General features: G+C 47.8%; 1 protein-coding gene across 1 annotated transcript in view; it reads left to right on the top strand.

Moving 5' to 3' along the window:
• CNTNAP2 (contactin associated protein 2) overlaps positions 1–18,788 on the top strand; it is a gene marked incomplete at its 5' end in the record, with an annotated part of 1,317,366 nt that overhangs the window by 1,139,429 nt on the left and 159,149 nt on the right. Inside the window, one exon of the mRNA XM_007955953.1 lies at positions 17,544–17,780. Within this exon, the coding sequence (XP_007954144.1) occupies positions 17,544–17,780 (237 nt within the window). The remainder of the gene's footprint in view (positions 1–17,543; positions 17,781–18,788) is intronic.

The following is an 18,788-nucleotide window of genomic DNA, read 5'->3' as shown; positions in this document are numbered from 1 at the left end:
ACCAGGCCTTTCACCTGCAGAACCACTGGGTGGGGTCGGGCACACATCACCCAGGGACCTGGTGAACTGTACAGTGAAAACCAAATTCACGCCATGAGCTCAAAGTGCAGAGACACAAACATGTAGCTTGTTGGGGACACCGTGAACCCCACTCCTGTCGCCCTGGGGCATCAGTCCTCCCCCCCAGGATTCAGCCCTTCCATTCTGACCTCAGCTGCCCACCCGCCTGCCACCCAGCTCACACCCACTTACTCGGTGCGCCTCACAGGCCAGCACAGGCCCCACCGATAGTCCCCATCTGTTTGTCCTGCCCTTTGCCCTTCAGCAGTGGAGGCAAACTCACACAGGTCAGTGTGGGAGTCAGGCTCTCACCTGTCCTGCGAGTTAGGATCAGCACAGTTCTTGCCCTTCATTTGCTCTCGACACAACCAAGCTCACGTACACTTTCAGCTGCGTTCAAGCCCTCTTTATGGGAGTCTGTCAGTCACCTGAGGGGCTCTGGTGGCACAGTGGTTAAGTGCTCAGCTGCTAAATAAAAGGTGATTCAAAGCCATCAGTCACTACACGGAAGAAAGATGAGGTAGTCTGCTTCCATGAAGATTGACAGCTGGGAAACCCTCTGGGGCAGTTCCACTCTGTCCTCTAGGGGCGCTGTGGGTCAGCTCGCCAGCAGTGGGTTTGGTTCTGGTTTGTGAATCCCTTGTCTTCACAGGTGCCAAGTTGCTTTCCTAAGCCAGAGGCAGTATGTGTGCCAACTTCAGAGACAGATTTTAGGCCCTAAGAACAGGCCGTCCTGTGCTTTGGGTCTGTGTGGATACACCACACGGGGCAAACGCTTTGGGGCTCTATGACCTCTGCCCCATTTCTTCATGGGAACGTGAATGGCCTGATCCAGGGAAAACATTGCAATGTAGAGGCACCAATTTTGCAGCCAATAGGGAAATATTTTCCACAGATTTATCAAATAATTTCTCATATAGTTTTTCATTCTTCCAGTGGGGACAGAGCTAAGGCTCACAGCCATAACTGTCACTAGGAAACAGTTGAAAAAAAGAGTGTTAGCACCAATGTACTGGTTGCCTAGTGCCTCTCTGGCAGAAGCATACCACCAATGGGATGGCTTGTTCTGGTTCCCTAGCGCTGCTCTGACAGGAACATACCACAAATGGGATGCTTTAACAAACAGGAGTTTATTCTCTTACAGTTTGGAGGCTCAAAGTCTGAGTTCCAAGTGCCAGGCTGTAGGGCCTGGGTGGAAGCCCCTCAGCCTTGGGCTTCAGCTCTGCCTCCTGCTCCCGGCCCACTGAAGCTGGAGGCTTTGCTTCACTCAGCTGCTGGCTGCTGAGGCTGACAAGCCCAAGGTTGACAAGTAAAAAGGCACAGTCCTGCTGTTACCAAACTACATGATAGGCCATTGATTCACATCCATTGGAAGTCCCAAGGTCAGCAGAGCATGGCGGGCTGCTGAACAACAGCTTGCCTACATTCAGGTTCAAGCATGCCATAAGCTCGAGACGGCTCACCAAGGCTTCTCCTTCTGTACAAGAAGCAGACCACATCCCTAAGGCTCCCAGTAGATCCCACCATGGAGCTGATTACCAGCCTCATCATGGGGAATACTACATCCAGCTGCCCAGCCACTCAACCAGGCCCAGCCAAGTTGACACACAAACTGAACTACCACAGCCAGGAACATGACCTGGAGAAGGGATGGGTCCAGGGCCCCAGGGCCCCTCTGGTGACTACAGAGAAGACTGTAGAGATGCCACTGTCTGAACCTCCCAGGGGCCACCACCACTAACGACCCCAGAATTTGTTCTCTGCAGCTCTGGGGGCTTCAGCGGGGCCACGGGCTCTCTGAAGGCTCCGGGAAAAGGCCTTCCTTTTCTGTGCACTTCTGGTGGCCCGGGCATTTGTAGCATCCCTTGGCTTGTAGACACATCTCGACATGATGTCGGTCTTGACTCCATGTCCATGTCTGTCCTCCCCTTTTATAAAGCCCCCTTGGAAGGGCTGAGACCCATATGTGCTCTGCTGTGACTGTTACCTTGATTGGTCACATCTTCCCAGACCATTTCTAGACATGGTCACATTCACAGGTACTGGGCTTAGGACGTCAGCAGATCTTTTTGGGACACAGCACAGTCCATGACAGATTCCACTCTCATCAACTCTGAATTCAGATGCACAGGTGGTTTCCCACCCAGCTCCACTGTGCGCACCCTTCCTTCACCCATCTCCTTTTCAAAGCCCTCCCTCCCTCCCACAGTGTACATAAGGGCTGGGTGGTCCACTCTCAGTTTCAGGCCCCTCGTGCCCAGCCTGCCAGGCACCCCCATTTTCTTTTCACTGTTATTCCTCCTTGTTCCCCACTCCCAGTTCCACTGTTTGCTGGCACCCCCTCGATTGTATTTCCTGTAGGTCTTGCTAATCCCCCTTCTGTCATCTTGCTTAAAGCTATACATGTGCTTCAGGTTTCAGTCTTGCTTTCTCTGGACAACACTGCACTGCCAGCCTCGCCTGCCTTCCTCCTTTCACTCAGTGGTGCGGCTGGAAGGTCTATCTGAGCAGCTCCAGGAATGCAACGAGCATGCAAGTCCATGGCCACATAGACCCCCCTCAGCTCTTTGCAATCACCAGTAGCCCTGTCCTGGATATATTGATGCAGGGTCGCCTGTCAGCTGTGTGAAGGTGTCTCATGTGTGCATGCATGCATGTGTGCACGTCTAGGGGAGTGATGATCACTGAGTCACAGGGCATGTACGTATGAATGTCCCTAGGTCCCACTTGACCCATCAGTTTCTGAGCATAAACCTCAAACTTGATTGGTTGAGTTCTCTGTTGCTATCAGCACTTCTGCATTTGGTGTGTTTCATGGCTGTTTGGTACTTAGATGTGTTCACAGTCTTCTAGATGCATTGCTTCTTCTCGCAGTCTGTAAGGCCCATCTTTATTTCTCACATTTTTCATCTCATGGTTTTACTTCTGCTCCTAAAACTGCTACCAGTGTAGCCTTGTGGTTGTTGCCACTATTTGCCAGATTTTTTGTACAGGTGTCTGTCTCCTTAAGAATCCTATCGCAGAATCTTTGTAGAATCCCATCTGGTTTTCATCTATTGATTGTAACCCTGCTGGCTGCAGGGATACTCCTGTGCCCTACTCACCGCAGGACCCACCCCCACCACCCACTGCTCAAGGTGGATTTCATTCTCCTGGTTTCAAAGCTGTACGTTTTGCTTCTCTTCCTCAGAGAGCTCTCCCTAACTTATCAAAACTCCTACTTACGCTTTTCCCCTGCTGGTAGTGGTGGTTCTCTCGAATCAGTTCTGACTCAGAGCAAACCCACGTGTTACGGGGTAGAAGTGCACTATGGGACACCTTGGGCTGTCATCTTTATGGGGACATATTGCCGGATCTTTCTCTCACGGAGCAGTGGAGTGGGCTCAAACTGCCACCCTTTCGGTTAACATCAGAGCCTATGTCCTCCTTATAAACAAGATAGGAGCAATCCAGCCCATTGCCACCTGTATGTCGATACCATCTGTAGTTTTAATTGCATGATCTATGGATGTGTTGTTGACCTTAGCAGCCTTGGCATTGGTTCTATCTCCTAACACCCCCATGTCCAACAAAATGGAACACTGCCCAGTCCATGCTGTCCTCACAGTCATTGCTATGCCTGAGTCCTTTGTTGCAGCCACTGTGTCAATCCATCTCTTTGGGGGTCTTTCCTCATTTTCACTGACCTTCTACCAAGCATGATATCCTTCTGCAGGGACTGGTCCCCCTAGTAACATGCCCAAAGTCCGTGAGACAAACTCTCACCATCTTTGCTCCTAAGGAGCATTCTGGCTGGACTTTCTGCAAGACAGATTTTTTTATTCCTCCATCAGTTCATGGTGTATTTAATGTTCTCCACCAACATCACAGTTATTCGGGCTTCCTCATTAACTGTCCAGCTTTTGCATCTATGGGTGGTGCCTGAAAACACCATGGCTTGGGTCAGGCACACCTTAGTCCTCAAAGTGACATCTTTGTCTTTAACACTTTGTAGAGGTCTTGGGCAGCAGATATGTCCCGTGCAATACGACATCTGATTTCTTCACTGCTGCTTCCTTTGGGTGTTGATTTGGGAAGCAGGCAATCTGAAATCTTTGACAACATCAATCTTTTTTCTGTTCATTATAATACTGCTTATTGGTCCAGTTGTGAGAATTTTTGCTTTCTTTATGTTGAAGTGTAATCCATACTGAAGGCTGTAGTCTTTGATCTTCATCAGTAAGTGTTTCAAATCCTCCTCACTTTCGGCAAGCAGGGCTGTGTCCTCTGCATATCACAGGTTGTTAGTCCAGCTTCTCAAATTATTTACTCCCCGTACAGATTGAATAAATAAGGTGAAAGGATACAACGCTGAGACATGCCCTTCCTGATTCTAAATCATGCAGTATCCCCTTCTTCTGTTTGAATGACAGCCTCTTGGTCTATGGACAGGTTCCCCAGAGCACAACTAAGTGTTCTGCAGTTCTCATAGTCTGTTATGATGCACACGGTTAAGTGCTTTGCAGAGCCAAGAAAACACAGGTGAACATCTTTCTGGTATCATCTGCTTTCAGCCAAGATCCATCTGACATCAGCAATGGCATCCCCATCCTACACATTCTTCTGAATCCAGCTTGCATTTCGGGAAGGTCCTTGTCAGTATACTGCTGCAGCCATTTTTTAATTACCTTCAGCAAAATTTTACTTGCATGTGATACTAATGATATGGTTTGATGATTTCCCCATTCTGTTGGATCACCCTTCTTTGAAATGGGCACAGATATGGACCTCTTCCAACAGCCAGGTAGCTGTCTTCCAAATTTCTTGGTATAGATGAAGAGCACCTCCAACACTGTATCCATGTGTTAAAACATTTCTATTGGTTTTCTGTCCATTCCTGTTGTTGTTGTTGTTGTTAGGTGCCATCGAGTCATTTCCAACTCATAGCGACCCCACGCACAGCAGAACGAAACACTGCCCGATCCTGCACCAGCTCCATGATCCCTGCTATACTTGAGCCCATTGTTGCAACCACCGTGTCAATCCATCTCGTCAAAGGCCTTCCCCTCTTTCATCGACCCTCTACCCTACCAAGCATGACATCCTTCCCCAAGGAATGGTCCCCTCTGACAACATGACCAAAGTAGGTGAGACAAAGTCTGGCCATTCTTGCTTCCAAGGAGCATCTCAGCTGTACTTCCTCTAGGACATATCTGTTAGTTCTTTTAGCAGTCCATGGTATTTTCAGGAGCTCTGGTAGCATAGTGGCTAAAGCACTTGACTGCTAACCAGAAGGCTGGCGGTTCAAACCCACCAGCCACTCCTCGGAAGGAAGGTTGGGCAATCCTACTTCCGTAGTGATACTGCCTCGGAAACCCAAGAAGGGGTCGCTATGAGTCGGGGCCGACTCGACGGCACATAACAACAACAACAACATGGTATTTTCAGCATTCTTCACCAGCACCACAACTCAAAAGCATCAACTCTTCTTCGGTCTTCCTTACTCATTGTCCAGCTCTCACATGCATACGAGGCGATTGGAAATATCATGGCCTATGTCAGGCACACCTTAGTCCTCAAGGAGATATCCTTGCTCCTCAGCACTTGAAAGAGTTCCTTCACAGCTGACCAGCTGAATGCTACACATCATCTAATGTCCTGACTGCTGCTTCCATTGGCATTGATTGTAGAACCAAGCAACGTGAATTCTTTGACAACCTCAATCTTTTCTCCATTTATCGTGATACTGCTTAATGATCCAGTTGTGAGGATTTTTGTCTTCTTTATATTGAGATGTAATCCATACTGTATACTGTATTCTTCAACCTTCATCAGTAAATGCCTCAAGTCATCCTCACTTTCAGCAAATAAAGTTGTATCATCAGTGTATCTCAGGTTGTTAATGATTGTTCCTCCAATCCTGATGCACGTTTTTCTTCATATAGTTCAGCTTCTTGGATTATTTGCTCAGCATATAGATTGAATAAGTATGGGGAAAGGATACAACCCTGACTCACTCCCTTCTTGATTTTAAACCATGTAGTGTCCCCTTGTTCCATTCAAATGACAGCCTCCTGGTCAAGGTACATGTTCCTCATGAGTACAATCAAGTGTTTGGGAATTCCTGTTCTTCTCAATGGTATCCACAATTTGTCATGACCCACACAATCAAATGCCTTTGCATAGTCAATAAAACACAAGTAAACATCTTTCTGGTATTCTTTGCCTTGAGCCAAGATCCATCTGACAGCAGCTATGATATCCCTTGTTCCACGTCCTCTTCTGAATCCAGCTTGCACCTCTGGAAGTTCTCTGTCAATATACTGCTGCAACCGTTTTTGAATTATCTTCAGTAAGATCTTACTTGCGTGCAATATTAATGATATTGTTCTATAATTTCCACATTCTGTGGCATCACCTTTCTTTGGAATGAGCACAACTGTGGGTCTCTCCCAGTCAGCTGGCCACTCCCGCAGCCGAGATTTGACCCAGTGCCTTCAGTGCAGCTTGGACACCCTCCTTCACTGCCACTGGTCTTGAGCGCATGCTCCCTCCAGAAATGCTTGAGCAGCGACCAGTTCTTTTTGGTCATCACTCTGGGTTCCTTCCATGTTCTTGTGATGCTTCCTGCGTCATTCAATATTTTGTCCATAGAATCCTCAGTATTACAACTTGAGGCTTGAATTTTTTCTTTCAGCTTGAGAATTATTGAGTGGGTCCTTCCCTTTTGGTTTTCTAACTCAAGGTCTCTACATGTTTCATTATAATACTTTATCTTCTTAAACTGCCCTTTGAAATTTTCTGTTCAGTTATTTTCATTCATTGTTTCTTCTATCTGCTTAAGCTACTCTTTGTTCAAGAGAAAGTTTCAGAGTCTCTTCTGACATGTTTTGGTCTTTTCTTTCTTTTCTGTCTTTTTAATGATCTTTTGATTTCTTCATGTGTAATGTCTTTGATGTCATCCCACAATTCATCTGGTCTTTAGCCATTAATGTTCAGTGAGTCAAATCTCTTCTTGACATCATCTATGAATCCATGTGGGATAAGCTCAAAGCCATATTTTGACTCTCATGGGCTTGTTTTAATTTTCTTCAACTTCATGTTCAACTTGTATATGAACAATTGATGGTCTATTCCTCAGTTAGTTCCTGGCCTTTTTCTGAGTGAATGAGTGAATGATACTAACCTTCTCCATCATCTCTTTCCACAAAGGTTGTCGATTGATTCCTATGTATTCCATATGATGAGGTCCATCTGTACAGTCACCATTTATGTTGTTGAAAAAAGGCATTTGCAGTGAATAAACCATTGGCCTTGCAAAATTCTATCATACAACGTCCCACCTTCTTCTATCACCTAGGCCATATTTGCCAACTGCCAGTCCTTCTTGTTTCCAACTTTCATGCTCTAATGTCCAGCAGTTATCAATGCATCTGGATTGCACGTTAGATCAATTTCAAACTGCAGAAATTGGTAAAAATCTTCAGTGTCTTCTTTGGCATTAGTGGCTGGTATGCAAATTCAAATATCACTCATATTAGCTGGTCTTCCTTATAGGTGTATGGATATTATCCTATCGCTGGCAGCATTGTGGGAGCTCTGGTGGCATGGTGCCTAAGGCATTTGACTGTTAACCAGAAGGCCAGAGGTTCAAACCCACCAGCCACTTCTCGGAAGGAAGGTTGGGCAATCTACTTATGTAGAGATACCACCTCAGAAACTCAAGGAGGGGTTGCTACAAGTGGGATCTGACTCGATGGCAGTGAGTTTGGTGGGGTTTTTTGTTTTGGGTTTTTGGCAGCATTGTACTTCAGCATAGATCTTGGGATGTTTTTTATGACAATGAATGTGGCATCATTCCTCTTCAATGTGTCAGTCCTGGTATAGTTGACCATATGATTGTCTGATTCAGACTGGCCAGTATCAGTCATTTCAGCTCACTAATGCCTAGGACATTTTATGTGTTCCATTTCATTTTTGATAACTTCTAATTTTCCTACATTCATATTTCATACTTTCTGATTATTAATGACGTTTGCAGCTGTTTCTTCTCATTTTGAGTGGTGCTACATCAGCAAATAGAAGTCCCCAAACTTTACCCTGCCCTTTCATTGAGGTTGACTCTACTGTGAAGAGGCATCTCTTCTCCAGCCATGTTGTGAATGTCTTCCAACCTGACAGGTTCATCTTCTAGCCCTGTATCAGACAGTGCACCATCAGTATTCATGAGGTTTTAACTGGCTTTTTGTTTTGTTTTGTTTTTTTCTCCCAGAAGTAGACCACCAGATCCTTCTTCCTAGTGTGTCTTAGTTTGGAAGCTCCACCAGACCTGCCCCCCAGGGGTGACCGTGCTGGGATTTGAAATCCCAGTGGGATAGCTTCCAGCCTCACAGCAAGTCAAGCTACCACAGTGTGATAAACTGACAGACATGTAGTGTTATTATTCTAATTGTTATTAGGAAGAATTAATATTTTCTAAGTTTCTTTATGCTTTTTTTTTTTTTTTACCCTTATTTCCCATCTCTTATTACTTCCTCTTGGATTCATTTCCCTTTTTGCTGAAGAGCAGTTACTCTGGGAGGGACTTTGTAGGCAAAGTGGGACCTACACACCTACAAATGTCTTTATTGCTTCCCCTGTTTAAATGGAGATGCAGACAAATAGGAGATCTGGGGTCAATGAACACTCTGAAGATACTGCTTCATTTTCTTCTATAGCTAGTGCTTTCATTGAGGAGTTTGGCGTCAGTTTGATTCTTATTCCTGTTTTTTCTCTGTGAAGGCTCTTAGGAGTCTCTCCCTGATCTCAGCACTAGAGGTCCTACATCCAGGCACAAGTTTCCTAGGAGAGGGCGCACGTTCAGGGTCCAAGCCTTCACTCATGCACTTAATTGAGGGAGAGTGGATAGTGCAATTGGCCACCTCCAGGGAGTGGACAACTGCTTGGATGAAGGTGAATGGACAGTGTGTATAGTCATCTCCAGGGAGTAAACATGAGCTTCCGTGGAAAATGACAGGGCCTCTGAGTACTCAGTTCATATTAGCCTTTTAAGTAGCTGGCCCTGGCAGCACAAAATGGATAAGGGCTCAGCTGCTAACTGAGACGTTGGTGGTTCAAACCCACCTGGCGTCTCTGAGGGAGGCAGGCCTGGTACTCTGCTCTAGTAAAGGTCCCCAGACCCATCACACGGGGTCCGGACGAGTCGGAGTCAGCTTGGCAGCAGCCACACCACTGCCTGCCCGCAGCCCCCAGGCAGGAGCGCCATCACCAGCACAGAACCACTCACGTATGGCAGCTGAGGGAGCCCTGTTCCCAGAAGCCCAGGGGCCTCTCAGTCCCTGTTCCCAAGTTTCTTCTGGGTTGACAGTTCGGATTGACAGAACTGTGCAGCCTTCACTCTGAGAAGAGAGAAATGCATGCAGCCACAGTGAACTAGAAAAGATCTCTTGAGTGAAGTCATGAGCACTCATGAGCATGAGCCAAGAAAGCACTTCTCCAAACCCTGATTTTCTGAGAGTACAAAGGTGTCTTCATGCATGCTCCCAGTATCTCATGGAGTTGGGCATCCGGGATCAATACCTGTGCCCCAATATCTCATGGAGAGGGCATCCCTGATCAATACCTTACCCTAATATCTCATGGCGAGGGCATCCCAGATCAATACCTGTACCCCAGTATCTCATGGAGACAGACATCCCCAATCAAAGCCTACACCCTGATATCTCATGGAGACAGACATCCCCAATCAATGCCTGTACCCCGATAGCTCATGGAAACAGAAACCCCTGATTGATGCCTGTCAGCCATACACTTCTGTGTGAGTGAAGTGGTCTTTTAGCCCCTCCCCTCTGAGAATCACAAGCCCCCAGGTTCTCACCCCTCCCCCTCTGGGAACAGACCATGCCGAAGTTCTCAGCCTGACGTGCGGGGTCTGTGGTTTCAGGGGGACAGTCAGGCCTTCAGAGGGGATGCAAGCTTCTGGGGCAGGAGATGCAGCAGCTTTGCAGCACAGCAGGTGATTCTAGGCGGAGGTGGCCACGAAGAACTCTCTGAGTCAGCAAGTCCTGAGCCACGGCTCCCTGCTCCTGGGGGGCCTCTGGTCACATTTCCGTCAGCCACCCAGCTCATCCCTTGCTTCCCGCCTGCTTCTGGTGAAGACTGTTAGTGACCATATCCTGTTGGTTCACCAGCATTGACCTCACAGCCAACAGCCCTGGACCTCGGGCTTGAGGGCTGATCTAATGTGTTTTCTCCATATAGCATGTCACAGCTGGCTTGCACTTAGGAGACTGAGGCAGACTTCAGCGCAGACTTCAGGGCTACTTGTGACTGTATGTGCATTAAGCTGCAGGCCACAAGCAGGCCTTGCCCACCCTTGTAGAGCGGGGTCCCTACACAGAGAACTGATCAGTGACTGTGCCCTTCTGTGCCTGCAGTGGCCTCTGGCAGCACCCTCCTCACCTGCAGGCAGTACCCCCACGTACCCCCACTTCCTGTGCTGGCCTCTTTCCCCACATGCTCACAGACGCTGTCACTTTTCAATGGGCCCATCCTAACTGCCCCATCTCACATGATAACCTCTCCACCCCACCTGCTGCTGACTCCCCCACCTGACTTGACTTCTGTTTCCACAGTTGTTCTCACCTTCTGACAAATGACAATCTTACTGATGACTATCTTAGTTTCCTGGGAATTCCCCAATAGGAAATAGCACCATGTGGTGGCTGCAGAGATGGGAGCTTCTATCTTCACAGTTCTGGAGGCTGGAAGTCTGAATTCAGAGCTCTGGCAGGGCCGTGCTCGCTCTCTGTTGGCTCTGGGGGAAGAGATCCCCTGATGTCCTTCAGCTTTCGCAGCCCGGGCATTTGTTGACCTCCTTGGCTATTTGTAGATGCATCTCCACATGGCATCTGTCTTCCCTCCATGTGTGTCTCTGGGTCTTTTCTGCTCTTTGTATAAAACACCACTCAGAAAGAATTAGACCAAAGAAGATGATACATTTGAATTGTCTCTTGGTGAAGAATATTGAATGTACCAAGGACTTCCAGAAGAATGAATAAATCTACCTTGGAAGAAGGGCAGCCAGAAAGCTCCTTAGAAGCAAGAATGGTCAGACATCGTCTCACCTACTTTGGACATGTTATCACAAGGGACCAGTTCCTGGAGAAGGAGATCATGGTTAGTAAAGTAGAAGGTCATTGTGGTAGTCAAGGTCGTGTGTCAAGTTGGCTGGGCCGTGGTTTTGAGTGCCGGCAGCTGGATGCAGTTATTCCCCATGATGAGCCTGGAATAGACTCCATGGTGGAATCTGCTGTGAGCAGCTAATTAGTTCCCTTCAGGTGTGACCTGCTTCCAGTATATATGGGAAAGGTTTGAAGAAGGTCCCTAGCATCTTGGCACATCTGGATCCTGCATTTGGCTGAGTCTTCATCTCAGTGGCCTGCCAATCTTGGGATTACTCCTGGCCTTGAACTACTGGTCTGTGTGCCTGTTAAACTTGGAATTGTGCCATTCTGCTTGCCGACCTTGGGTTTGTCAGCCTCAGCAGCCAGCAGCTGTCTGAGTGACAAGAAGCTTCCAGCTCCAATGGGCCTGGAACAAAAAGCAGAGCTGAAGCCCAAGGTCGAGGGGCCTTCAGGGAACTGGCACTCAGAATTTGGACTTCTCACTTCCTAAACTGTACGAGAATGAATTCCTGTTATTGACACCATCCACTTGTGGCATTCCTGTTACAGCAGCACTAGAGAACCACTACAGTCATCAGAAAAGAGGAAGGCCCTCAACAAGACGGATTGACACAGTGGCTGCAACAATGGGCTCATACACAGCAAGCATTGTGAGGGTGGTGCGGGACCAAGCAGGTTCCATGCTGTTGTACACGGGGTTGCCTTGAGTTGGAGCCGACTCAACGGCACCTAATGACAGGAACTACTACCCTGGTGCGACCTCGCTAACATGACGTGAGGGTCACATTCCCAGGTACAGGGGTTACGACTTCAGCCATCTGTTTCGGTGACACAATTCTGTCCCAACACTGACTGAGTCTAAACTCCTATGTCCTTTGGCAAGGATAGGCACTCTACCAGGGCACAGCCTGTAGTGAGCTCTGTTTCAAAGTGCGTTCTGAGCCCTGAGAACAGAGCCTGGCTCACGGTGGGCATGGCATAAATATTCAGAGTGAATAAATTTCATGTGTTTGAACTTTGGAGTAGACGCAGGTGGTCTGGGTTCCAACTCATCTCCGTAGAAAACTAATGAGCTCTGAGTGTGAGGACAGTGTGTTTCATATCATTCTTCTCCGTCTTTATTTTTCCCTTTTTGTTTAATTTAATAGCCGGTTATGTGGCCGCAATCCTCTGAGCCTTTAATGGTTGTGTTATTCATTATGGATGGCTACAGCATTTTCATAATTAATCTTTAATTGCAAGACTTGAATAGGATTTCACATGAAAAATGATTTACTAATTAAGCACAGGTCTCACCTTGGTAATTATCACAGGCTGACTAATGTGTGCAAGAAACCCTCCTATGGCAGGGGGCCTGCTCCAATGACAATGGGCTGATTTTCCAATTAACAGAGGTTAAGTAGTATTTTTACTTGAAGACCTACAGTTTAAACTTAGGACATCTGTCACCAAGAAAGACTCATATGGGACACATATGTTGAATCACAAATAACTTCCAGTGGCCAAAGTACACTGACCTCTTCTCCTAATACACAATGACTGTCCACAGGACAAAGGTTTTTATTTGTATCAACTACATCAGTAAAAGTACTTTGCAACTCACTGAGCCATTTAAATAAATCGGAGGCCAAGAAAAGAGTTAATTCATGTAGTTTTCCTATAGAGAGAAAAACGGCAAGCTACTCACTTGCTGTACAAACTAAGAAGAAAGAGCGCAAAGCTTCATTTCATGAATTCAACAAATACAGATTAGACGACAGTCATATGTTGGGGCCGCTTAAGAGGAGGAGGGAGGAAGGGGGCAGACAGCAGAACAGAAAAGGGAAAGGAAAAGAAAAGAGGTTTTAGGAGAAACAGACACTGTTTGGAGTCTCTGGGTGGTGCAAATAGTTAACGTGCTCAGCTACTAACTGAAAGGTGGGAGGTCCCAGTCTGCCAAGAGGCACCTTGGAAGAAAAACTTGGCAATCTGTTTTAGAAAAATCAGCTATTGAAAATTCTGTGGAGTCACCATGCCACCCTGACACATGCAGGGTCGCCACGAGTCACCATGCCACTCTGGCGCACATGGGGTCTCCACAAGTCAGAGTTGACTTGATGGCCGCTGACTTTTTATTTACTGATATATAGGGAGAGGGGTTTGTAAATGGGTAAGAGTAAATCAGACCAGAGGGACACAGGGTCTCCCTCAGTCAGCCTCCAGGGTTAAAGGTGGGAAAGGGCACCGAGGGAGGTGAGGGATTGATGGGAACCACACAGGTAACTGAACACAGTCACCAGCCATGATAGAAAGACCAACACAGACACAAAGGCAGGAGGGGAGACAAGTGGGTACAGAACTAGGGAGAGAGACACAAGACCAAAGAGGTGGCAAGACAGCAAAAGCCTCCCTCTTGAGCCCTTGTGGGATCAAGTCAGTCTACGTAAATATTTAAGCATGCGCACATTGAAATAAATTTGTCTTGATGATAGGATAAAAATACAATCTAGTCTGGATTTATTTGCTCTGCCAACTGGTTCTTTTTAACTCTCCACTTTTTGTTATATTAACATTTAATTAAATGAGTCCTAAAAAACTCTCCTTTAAACTCTCAACCATGCTGACTTGACGGCAATGAGTTTAACCCCCAAAAAGTAAAACACATGAAGAAACTGTTGTTGTTATTGTTATGCGCCATCCAGTCAGACCTGACTCATAGCTACCCCTCCTTGGGTTTCTGAGGCAGTATCACTACAGAAGTAGATTGCCCAACCTTCCTTCTGGATAGTGGCTGGTAGGTTTGAACCACCAGCCTTCTGCTTAGCAGTCAAGTGCCTTAGGCACTATGCTACCCAAGCTCCCATTAATACATAGGAATGAGGAAAACATAAAAGTTACTCAACTTGGTGTTTAAAACATTCAAATTAAAACAATGAACTCTTTTTGTCAAGATTGTTAGATTGGCATAAATTCAAGAATCCTACCCAGTATTAGGATTAATGTAGAAAAGAGGGCATTTCATATCTTGCTGGTGAAATATAAAGTGGTAAATTCTTCTTAGAGGAAAATGCATTTCAAATGGCTTACCAATGAGTATGCCTTTGTATTCAGCAATTACACTTCTAAGAATTAAGTTTTAAGGAAAATTGGACACATGCAAAAATTTCTACAAGGATATTGCATTAGTTTCTTAGAGCTGCTATAACAAAATACCACAAACTGAGTGGCTGATGAACACAGAAATTTGTCATCTCACAATTGTGGTGGCTGGGAGTCTACAGTCAGGATGTCAGCCATGTTGATTCCTTCCACTCTCTCTCTCTGAGGGAGAGTCCGTTCCTGCCTCTCTCCCAGTTTCTGGTGACAGCAAGTGTCCATCTGTCACAACATGGTCATCTTCCCTGTTGTCTCTTCTCTTTTTATAAGGACATCAGTCACTTTAGATCTGGACCCACCCTTCTCCAGGGTGACCTCATGTTTCCAGACAAGGCCATGTTCACAGGTGCTAGGGGTCCGAGCTTCAGCAGATCTTTTGGTGCAATGCCATCCCGTCCACAACTGGTATTTAATACAGTATCACATGAAATGGGAATCGGAAAGCCTGCAAAGTCCAATGGCAGCAAAGTGGCAAGACAGATGACAGTGTGTTTAAAGTGGGACACTGGGCAGATGTACTGGGAGATATAATGAGACACTGTGCAGATGTGACAGGACACCGTGGATGAAACAGAGATGTAGTGGGACACTGCACCGATGTGATGGGACACTGCGTGGACATGATGGGACACCGTGTGGACGTGACAGGACACTGTGCAGAAGTAACAGGACACTGTGCGGACGTAACAGGACACTGTGTGGACATAACGGAGATACCATGGGACACTGAGCAGACGTGACACTGTGTGGACATAACAGATGTGATGGGACACCATGTGGACGTGACGGGACACTGTGTGGACGTGACAGGACACTGTGCAGAAGTAACAGGACACTGTGTGGACATAACGGAGATACCATGGAACACTGCAACTGTGTGGACGTAATAGATGTAATGGGATACGGCACAGACATGATGGGACACTGTGTGGACGTGACAGGACACCGAGTGGACGTAATGGAGATGCAGTGGAACACTGGGCGGACACGATGGGAAGCTGTATGGATGTACAACAAGATATTCTAGTTGCACATTTGTTCCTTGGAGAAGGTGTCATGCTACGTGAAATAAAAAAGGCAAGTTTCAAAACAAGTTGTAGGTCAAGATTCTAATTCCTTTGCTCCGTGTTTTACACATGTATGTTTGTAATGGAATATAGTACAAATGGCTACTCATTCAATAAAAGCGAAAGTGATTCTCTCAGGAGTGTTCCTGAAGATTGTCTTTTCATTTTCCTTTTAGTATTTTTTGTTTCCACAATGAAGAACTGTTCCATTGGTAATGAGGGACAAGGAAGGGAAAAGATTCAAAAGCAACAGTTTAAAACTTTCAGCATGTTTTGATGGGATGTAACTGTCTCACCTGACTCAAGCTCAAGCTTACTGCCATCAGGTCAAGTCTGACTCATAGCGAACTTCCTTGGGTTTCTGAGGCGGTAAATCATTATGGAAGTAGATTGTCACATCTTCTTTCTGTGGAGTGGCTGGTGGGTTTGAACCACCAATCTTCTGGTTAGCAGTCAAATACCTTAAGCACTATGCCACCGATGAAAGTTAAGAGAGCGTGTCATTCATTTAACCACAGGCCCATGGGGGAGCCCTGAGCACAAGAACGGAAGGCAGAAACCCTGAATGGACAGAAGCCAGACTGAAGTTTGCACTGAAAGTGGTCAAGACGGGGCTCCTTCCTCTGCATCCCCACCAAGGCTCGGCCTCTGCGGGTGTTTGCGGGGCCTTCATCCCGCAGGCCCCTCCTCTGTGTCAGGCGGCCGGCACAAGAGTCAGTGTAGGCTCGGAAGTGAGGCGGGTCCCACGCAGCGTTACCACCGACGAGCTACTTGTCCTTAAATGACTCCTTCGCTTCCCCAGCCTCAGTCTCTTCCATCCTGTGGGACGTGGCAAGAATCCCCACCTTAGGCCCTGAGTGCTTTCAAGAAACACCATGTGCCTGGTTCACAGCCCTCAAGACCCAAAGAACTTGGCTTTCATTTTCCTTAATCGTGTCTTTAAGGGTCCTGGGCTTGTCGTTTAGCGGAGTGGAAGCTGGAATTGTTAATTTTATAGAGAAATCAGCGTCATCTTAATGCACCTTTTTTCCTAAATCCTTATCAGAGGGCTCTTTTAATAGTTTTAACTACTGTTTGTTTTAATTTCCAAGCAAGTTGTTACTCTGTGACAGACACCCCATCACTTTGTGTTTCTCCTTTTCTGCCATCTACTTTAAAAACCACAGCTAAGCTTACTGCGGACTCTGGGAGCCTTCCCTGTGGTAAGGCCTCAGTGAGCTGTCTAAGAAGTTTGCTGGGAGATTTCAACATTCCTACCTCCAGACTCAGTCTGACACTATAGCACACTCAGAAAACCACAATCAGCATGCTTTTTGCGTACTGTGTCCTGAATGACGTTTAGACAAACGTCACGCAGTTGACCCCAGTCCGTCATGACTGCAGAGTCACTGATTGCCCTGTAAAATGAACAGTTCCAATCTGCGCCCACACGAACCAGCCTGGGACCCTTCAGGAAACTTCAAAGTGAAAGATTTTGTGAGGCAGGAACCAGGGCAAATGAACCAAAAAAAAAAAAAAAAAAAATCCACTGCTGCCGAGTCAGACCCGACTCATAGCAACCAACCCTTCCTTGGGTTTCCAAGGCAGTATCACTATGGAAGTAGATTGCCCAATGTTCCTTCTGAGGAGTGGCTGGTGGGTTTGAACCGCCACCCTTCCAGTTAGCAGTCAAATGCCTTAGGCACTACACTACAGAGCTCCTGGGTGAACAAGCATCACACTTCAAATGGACTTCTGCCTCTGACTAATTGACTTAGCTCTGCTAACGTATGTGTGTCCTCTGCGTGTGTGTGTGCCTTTCAGCGGATAAAGCTGTGGGATTAGCGAGCAGAGACCCAGTGTCTTCTGGAAGCCTCTTTCTGTAGGAATCCAGATGCCGTTTACAGAATGGCTTCGACGATCAGAGAGCATCTCCCAAACACGTTGTTTCTGTACTGGTGTGCTGCCTGTCTTAGGTGTCTTAGCTGAGGGGACGTCTCCAACCTTCCCTCTTAGCACCGACTTGAAGGGGAGCAGCAGACACCCCAGCAGTCTGGGCCCTGACCCGTCACTCCTTGCGGGGATGAAGGAGGCAGCCAGGGCCCCCCCTGATCTAATGGCCTCCTCTGTTGTCCAGGTGCTGCCGGCGGCCAGCAGGGCTTCCTGGGCTGTATCCGCTCCCTGCGGATGAACGGGGTGACACTGGACCTGGAGGAGAGGGCCAAGGTCACCTCTGGCTTTGTGTCCGGATGCTCCGGCCACTGCACCAGCTACGGGGCCAACTGTGAGCATGGCGGCCGGTGTGTGGAGAAGTACCATGGCTACTCTTGCGACTGCACCCTCACGGCCTACGACGGCACATTCTGCAACAAAGGTAAGGGCGTGCCAGAACCCAGACCATCCGTTAATGTGCGTCACCCTGCACAGGTGAGCTTTACTGTAAGGGTCAGGTGGTTAGAATTCTCTCTCTGTAGGTAGGAAGTTTCCTGGAATACTGTGTTATAACCTGTGTTGTTTATTCGGATGAGAAAAGCTCTGAGTGTGGGGCAGAACAGATCCCGGGTTCCAGCACGCTGGCATTGACCAGAGTGTCACATTTCAGTGGGTGACAGAGAGGGGTAACACGCTGAGTCTCCCTGATGTCACAGTGAATCAGCCACCCTGCCAGGGGCCTGGATACCTTCCCAGCTCCGAGAGACACCCTGCTGCTAGCGTTTCTCATTACCATTGTCATCACTCCATTCTGGGCACTTCTGGGCCTGGTTCTCAGGCTCAACTACACGGCAACCAGTCGTCAAGTCAACTCCAACTCATGCCCTTGTGTGTCAGAGAACCATGCTCCACAGGGCAGAACCATGTTCCACAGGGCAGGACCGTGCTCCATGGGGCAGGACCATGCTCCACGGGAAAGAACCATGCTCCACGGGGCAGGACCGTGCTCCACGGAGCAGGACCATGCTCCATGGGGCAGGATCATGCTCCACGGGGCCGGACTGTGCTCCATGGGGCAGCACCGTGCTCCACAGGACAGACCCATGCTCCACGGGGCAGGACCGTGCTCCACGGGAAATAACCATGCTCCACAGGGCAGAACTGTGCTCCACGGAGCAGGACCATGCTCCACGGGGCCGGACTGTGCTCCATGGGGCAGCACCGTGCTCCACAGGACAGACCCATGCTCCACGGGGCAGGACCGTGCTCCACGGGGCAGCACTATGCTCCATGGGGCAGGACCATGCTCCACAGGGAAGAGCCGTGCTCCACGGGGCAGGACTGTGCTCCACGGAGCAGGACCGTGCTCCATGGGGCAGGATCATGCTCCATGGGGCAGGACCGTGCTCCACGGGGCAGCACCGTGCTCCACGGGACAGAACCGTGCTCC

Source organism: Orycteropus afer, unplaced genomic scaffold (assembly GCF_000298275.1).
Source record: "Orycteropus afer afer isolate SDZICR_OR568_19922 unplaced genomic scaffold, OryAfe1.0 scaffold00556, whole genome shotgun sequence".
Classification (NCBI taxonomy): domain Eukaryota; kingdom Metazoa; phylum Chordata; class Mammalia; order Tubulidentata; family Orycteropodidae; genus Orycteropus; species Orycteropus afer.
Note: the sequence above shows the minus strand (reverse complement) of the source record. Positions and strands in the feature narration are given on the sequence as shown.